The following is a 7,102-nucleotide window of genomic DNA, read 5'->3' on the forward strand; positions in this document are numbered from 1 at the left end:
TTAAACTTGGATCCAACCTAATCATTCAAATAAAATACGATTTACAACAAAAAAAAAAAAAAATAGAAGCAAAATAAATAAATAAACATAAAATACAGAATGAGGAGAAAACAATTCGAAGTGTCAAGCTGCTGCGAAGTTGCCCCAAGGCCGCCAGGTGACGAACAAACCAAAATGATCAAATGAAATTTACCCACGTGTAAAAATGGCACGACCATCAAGCCGTCTAAAAAATACGTCTATATTCAATGAACCTGCAATGGAACGACATTCTTCCCGAGTTCATTTTCATTATTTAAGCAGCTTTTGTTTCTGCCTCAACAGAGAGCTAACGTAACCGAAAATCTTCCCGAACAGAATTTGCTTCTGAGAAATTTTAGCAGTTCCAGTTCTTTAATCAGATTTTCATGGCGCTTGCTGCAACGTCTTCTGCCATTTCTGGATCCATCTTCTCCCGCTCCCTCGTGTCCCACGATGTCAAAGGTATTCCATCAATCACTCTAATAAAATTTCGTTTTTCTCTGGTTTCATTCGTTTTTTCCTCTCCTGTAAGCTCTTGTGATGGGAATTGTATTCGATTAAGAGTGTTATATGCCTTGATTTCATTGCAGTTTCACAGCTTGGCACCTTTCGGACATTAGATCGAACCCTTGTCACAACGGTGGCGGCGAATTCTGCCGGAGGCCGGTGGTTAGTGAAACCAGTGCAACGCAGCGATTTAATTGTTCCTCTTGCAGCAACCGTAGCGGTTCCTGGTTCGCTCGTGTTTCTTGAACCTTGTTTGCAGATATTTTTAATTTCTTTGACCGAATTTGTATTGACTGTTTTGCCCTTTATGCTATTCTGTTTCGCAGATGTAGCAGAGAACGTCGCAGAACCAGAAGATTACAAGCAATTGGCTGATGATCTCGATGATTCTTCTCCTCTTGAAATCATGGACAAAGCCCTTGAGAAATTCGGAAATGACATTGCCATTGCCTTCAGGTATATGATTGATCTCAGTTATCGCAAACTATGCCATTGCACATCCCCTGCAACTCAATTGATCTCAATTTCCTACTTGATTGCTGCAGTGGGGCTGAAGATGTGGTGCTGATCGAGTATGCGAAGTTGACAGGGCGACCATTCCGGGTGTTCAGCCTGGACACAGGGAGGCTCAACCCTGAGACATACATGTTGTTCGACACAGTAGAAAAACACTATGGAATTCACATCGAATACATGTTCCCTGATGCGGTTGAGGTGCAGGGCTTGGTCAGGAACAAAGGCCTTTTTTCTTTCTATGAAGATGGCCATCAGGAATGCTGCAGGGTGAGGAAGGTCAGGCCTTTGCGAAGGGCCCTTAAGGGGTTTCGTGCTTGGATCACTGGGCAGCGCAAGGATCAATCCCCAGGCACCAGGTCTGAAATTCCTGTCGTTCAAGTTGACCCTACATTTGAAGGAATGGATGGTGGAACGGGCAGCCTTGTTAAGTGGAACCCACTTGCAAACGTGGAGGGCAATGATATCTGGAACTTTCTGCGAGCGATGAATGTCCCTGTTAATGCTTTGCACTCCCAGGGTTATGTCTCCATTGGGTGCGAGCCCTGCACAAGACCAGTGTTGCCAGGGCAGCACGAGAGAGAAGGAAGATGGTGGTGGGAGGATGCCATGGCCAAGGAGTGTGGCCTTCACAAGGGCAACATCAAACAGGAAACTGAATCTCAAAACCGTAATTCCGATGGTAGCGTCATTGGAAATGGAAATGCTGTCGTTGCAGACATCTTCAATACCCAGAACGTGGTGAACCTGAGCAGGACTGGAATAGAGAACTTGGCAAGATTGGAGAACCGAAAAGAACCCTGGTTGGTTGTGCTCTATGCTCCTTGGTGCCGTTTTTGCCAGGTAAGAATAATTTTCATTCGAGAACCACCAACAAATATCTTGAACCCAAACAGACAAAAAAGAACCAATTAATTCAATAATTGACTAACTTGAAAACGCCAATGTGATTTTGACAGGCGATGGAAGAATCATACGTGGAGTTAGCGGAGAAGCTGGCTGGAAGTGGTGTGAAGGTTGGGAAGTTCAGGGCAGATGGAGAACAGAAGGCATTTGCAGAGAGTGAGCTGCAGCTAGGGAGTTTCCCCACCATTCTCTTCTTCCCAAAACACTCAGCAAATCCCATCAAGTACTTTTCTGGGAAGCGAGACGTTGCTTCATTCGTGGCCTTCGTGAACGCTCTCCGCTGATGGGAATGCAATTTTGAGTTCTGTATAAATCTAAGATCATGTAGATTTTGGCTTCTTTCTTTTTTTCGGTTTAGTGAGAGTTCCCTTTAGACTCAAACCGCTGCACCTTACTTGGATAAATATGTTGTGTAAGTAAAATAAGAGGAATCAGGGAGATTTGCGGATGACAATGATACCGGAGAAATGAGGGAGAGTTTCTTTTAGGTTTTTCCTCTTTTGAGGGGGCATCTCGCCCCTTCTCTCCAACAATGTGTATCAGAAGGCCATTTGGTTTACCGAAAAAAAATCTACATTTTTCTGGAAAGATCTGAGAAATCCTACAATAGAAGTTGTTCATCCAATTCCAAGAATAACGCCCATCACTAGTCTCTTGCTTCGCCGGGGTGCAGAGTTTTCCACCATGATCAATAGACACCGTTAAGAAAAGCAAAGAAAAATCAAGCAAACAAATAAAATTTCATAAGAGTTTTTTCATGGTGCCCATTTAAGTCGGGTCTAAATTCTCGTCAACTTATGTAATCATTATTATATGTTACCCACATTAGTGAATTTGAGAAATTTTAAGTTACTCACTGTAATTTTTGGACCATTTGACTATGAAATTTTGAAATGTGGCATGACACAAGTACCCTATCAAATTACATTATTGCCCCTAATATTTAGCTCCCTCCCAACGTCTCTCTCTTCTCTCACAAGTCACTGTACGGTGCTCCTTCACCTCAACACCTCAAAAGTCATAAGATAAAAAGTCTGCAGCAGACCCTGTGTCAACTAATACTCTGTGCACCTCTTGGCGTGCAATCTCTACCTTGATGACTATGGCATCATCATAAGGTATACATACATCTCTCTCATCTTCTTAACCGAAGGTGATCGAACCCTCATCATTCGGTCTTTTTCCGCTTTTGCGTCTCTCCAGTTCTAATAAATTTGGATTTGGCCTTCAATTTTCGGAGTGACCCAGGTTCGGGTCTTCTGAATATTGTCAATATGGGTGATCGGGTAGCATCGATCACTTTTTTGCCTTTCTTAGATTTAGGAGCTTCAGTTGGCGGCTCTTGACTTATCGAACGCTCCTTTTTGTCACTAGTTCCTCATGGTTCAGTCCGTCTCCCCTTGACGAAGCCAGATAGGTGACCTTGCGATATCAATCTCTCAATATCGGCCTTTAAATGCCTGCAATCATTGGTATAGTGACCGTAATCCTTATGGAAATGGCAATACTTCTCCATATTTCGCTCCCCAAGCTTGTTGGAAGCTTTGGTGGCCATTTTAGGATATTTTGCCCTTGATGATATTTAAGATGTCTGCCCGAAGAGTATTCAAGGGTGTATACTCGCTTTGATCGGGAGACCTCTGTCGCCTCGCAGTACGGGGCCTTCCAACTCGATCCCGAACATGCTGCTTGGGCTTTGCCTTTTTCTCGGGAGTTTTCTGCTCTTTTGCAGAGGCCTTCGTGTCTCCCTGACGCGCATCCAATATCTCTGTTACTTCCGCCTGCTTTTGACACCTTTGCACTAGTTCAGCATAGGTGGTAGGCATATCCTGAAGTAATAACTCCAAGAGTCTGCGATTGGTGAGTCCAGTGAACAAAGCAGTTTTAGCTACCTGTTCATCTAGATTCTCAATCTCCATCGTGACCCTGTTGAATCTTTTAAGGTATTCCCGAATCGATTCGCTTTTCCCTTGTCTAATAGTGAACAAGGTTTCCTCATTCTTCTCAATCTGAATTCCGCTTTGAAATCGACAGATGAATTTTTGTGCTAGCTCCTCAAAGTCCACAATCCTTCCCGAAGGAAGATTTGAGAACCACTTCGCACTTGCTCCGGTCAAAGATGAACCGAATACCCTGCAAAGGATTTCATCTGAATTACCAGCCACTGCCATAGTCTACTGGTAATAACTGATATGAGCGATAGGATCTCCCGAACCGTCGAACGAAGAAAAAGTTGGTAACTGGAAATTATGAGGTAATTGATATCCGGCTATCGCTTCGGCGAACGGGGTTTTTCTGATGATCGAATATATATATCGTCAGTTATCCTTCCTCTGGACAGTTGTCTGAGCCTCTGATTAATATTGGCCAGTTCTTGGCCAATATGCATTGAGCGGTCACCGGAGACGCGAGCATAGTCCCGAACCGCACGCCTGGGGGTTGGTGAGTGAGTTCACACTCCTGCTTCCAACCTTATCATTGAATGCGTAGTGCTTCCTTGGGGTCATTCGAATCGCATGTCTCTTCTAGGGAGTTCCCCAGTTCTTCTTGGTTCTCTGCCTTGTCTCCGGGCATCTTCCCAGAAATTCTGACCAACATATGGGTCCTCTAGAGGCCTTCTTTGCCTTTGCGGGGAATGCCATCGTGGAAGAGAGGTAAATACCTCCTCCCCTTCTCTTACACGCCTTCCCTCTTCGCGCTAATTAGGAGCCTACGGCGCCACCACTTGCCTGACCAACGTCCGAAGCGTTTGATTCATCTCCAGGAATTGGACCTTCAATTGATCCAACTGCTGTTGGAGTAGATTAGGAGGATGCAATTGGTCATTGCCCCCTTGTCTACCATCTTCTCGTACTTCACGAGGTCGACTTCCTTCAGGGATATCACCTGGATTGTTCCCTTCTGGAAGTTGAGTGTCAATGTCTCGTTGTGCCGCCGCAGCTGCTGCTGCTGATGATCTGGTAACCATGACTTTCTGAAGCGTTTCCCACACACGGCGCCAAATGATGCGTCCAAAATCTGCTCAGCCCCTTAGATCATGGATGAATGACCTGCAAAAGCAATCGTCAGATGTGGCTCGACCACGGGGGTCGGGAGTCCACCTCCGAAGACTAAGTCAGTTGATGAACTGATCATAAAAGGCTCTGCTTGAGTACAGAGCAAAAGTATGAATACGAATATAAGGAATACGATTCATATATCTCTTCTGTTGTAGGTCATGTCTTATATAGTGTTTACCTTCGAATCTCCTTCGTTGGATTTATTTGAGCCTTCTTCGGGTGGCCGTCCGATTTTAACAATTGAATCCGTTGATAATAGATCCGTTCATTGATGAGATATAATGGATAACTGCACGATCCTAGCGTGGCAGTTATCTGAGTAAGCACGATCATTTGCTCCCGTAAGTGCCGCTAACCGTCTCCTTGACGATTCGTCCACTCCGATAATTATGGATTCGGGCGTGCCCGTTGACTGAGTTATGTTTCTTCCTCAGCACGCTATCTTAAAACCCGGCCCACTCGGATGCGAGTCGGTCCGTTTCTTCCCGACCGGAGTCGAGGGTCGAACCAAGGATGGACCGGGTTCGACAATGATTTTTCCCGTATCACATACCAAAATATGTAATTTCCAAATAAATATATCTGCCATCTCAACATGCGATCTTGACAATCCTCACCAAATATCTTAGCAATCTATCATTCCATATCAAAATCATCTTATTGTATATGAGAATTTTATATTGTATTTTTTTGTAGACTTTGATATTTTTATATCAGAGAAAATGTTAATTTTATTATAAATATGTAATGAATAACTCAATATAAGAGTTGAACTCATCTTATCCTAATTCTCTTTCATGTCTTGAATATATTTTTTCATTTTAATTATGATAATATACTATTTTAACCTTCAAAGTTCTTTTTTATTTTCTTGTTGAAATCCCTCAAAATATCTCATTCACTTAAATTAGTTATTTTTTTTTTGCCAAAACAAGAAAGTAGCTATTAAATTAAATGAAAGAGTTAAGGTCATAAGATCTATACAAACGGGAGTGATCCACAATAAACAAAGGTGGAATACCTCACCAAGATCTATCTAGAGATAACCTGCAAGCATCCTTAGCAAGAAAATCCACAAAGCCATTGCCAATTCTAGGAATATAACTAAAAGAAACCCTATGGAAGAAAGAACAACGCTTCAAAATATCTACTACTAAACTGAGACACATCCAATCCAAAGATGATTGGAGACCCAGAAGAGCCTAAACGACAGGTAAACAGTCCGAATGAAGATGCAAATCCACCGCTCCTAAAGAAGAGCCCAGAATAATGCCATCTCTAATTGCTTCAAGTTCAACTAAGGTTGGTGAAGCACTATGACCAAATCTGTTTTGAGCTGCTACAAAACCACCATTATAATCCCACATGATGCACCTTCGACCTCCTTGGTGTGAAGTACTATTCCATGATCTATCAACAAAAATTTGAAAAAGAGCAAGTTCTTCAGAAATTATGTGACTAGGCCTTGGATACGAATCCCTATGAGCCCTTTAAGATATCATCATATGAGATTGTATATATGCACATAAATAAGAGAAAGTAGTCATTGTATGAATTATGGAGGCCTCAATCCCTCTATAGAGTGCATCATTCCTAGTATTCCATATACACCAGGCTAAGGCACTCCACATCTGATTCACTAGGGTTAAGTTGTCATAACCATGAAATTTTATTTTGATAAAATCCATCCAATCAAATAAATTTATCCCTAAAAAATCAGATGTATTAATACGGAGGGGGCATAGTCTCTTTAGCATAATGACAAAAAAACAAAGTATGACATACATTCTCTGACCCATGACCACAAATTAGACAAAAAGAGGTGAGTGAAACATTCCTCGAGAAGAGGGAGCTCTCAATTACAATAGCCTCATATGAGGATCGCCACAAAAATTAGTTAAACTCCCTCTCATGTTAGACAATGATTTTTCAAAATTCTACCAAGATAATACTTCAAACTATACCGTCAATGGTTATTTAAATCAGCAATAATTAGCACATTTCAATGAAGAGATCATGAATTTGACACTTCCTATAATATATGTAATAGTTCTCACTCCTTAATAGAAAACTACCAATTCTCAAAAGAAAATCAA

General features: G+C 42.2%; 1 protein-coding gene across 1 annotated transcript; it reads left to right on the forward strand.

Annotated features, from left to right (window-relative positions):
• Positions 1-327: 327 nt before the first annotated feature.
• On the forward strand, positions 328-2,730 carry LOC149002551 (5'-adenylylsulfate reductase 3, chloroplastic-like). The gene is made up of 5 exons (XM_089137157.1): positions 328-483; positions 612-755; positions 855-984; positions 1,074-1,884; positions 2,001-2,730. The coding sequence occupies exons 1-5, from the start codon at positions 408-410 to the stop codon at positions 2,229-2,231; spliced, it is 1,392 nt and encodes a 463-aa protein (XP_088993283.1). The 5' UTR covers positions 328-407; the 3' UTR covers positions 2,232-2,730.
• Positions 2,731-7,102: the final 4,372 nt, after the last annotated feature.

The sequence above is a fragment of the Hakea prostrata genome, chromosome 10 (genome assembly GCF_041222555.1).
Source record: "Hakea prostrata isolate BN-2017 chromosome 10, UWA_Hpros_2, whole genome shotgun sequence".
In the NCBI taxonomy this organism is placed as follows: Eukaryota; Viridiplantae; Streptophyta; class Magnoliopsida; order Proteales; family Proteaceae; genus Hakea; species Hakea prostrata.

Coding starts and splice junctions, on each gene's coding strand:
- LOC149002551 (XM_089137157.1), top strand. CDS start 408: ATGGCGCTTGCTGCAACGTCTTCTGCCATTTCTGGATCCATCTTCTCC. Junction 985..1,073: donor GACATTGCCATTGCCTTCAG/GTATATGATTGA, acceptor TGATTGCTGCAG/TGGGGCTGAAGATGTGGTGC. Junction 1,885..2,000: donor CTTGGTGCCGTTTTTGCCAG/GTAAGAATAATT, acceptor TGATTTTGACAG/GCGATGGAAGAATCATACGT.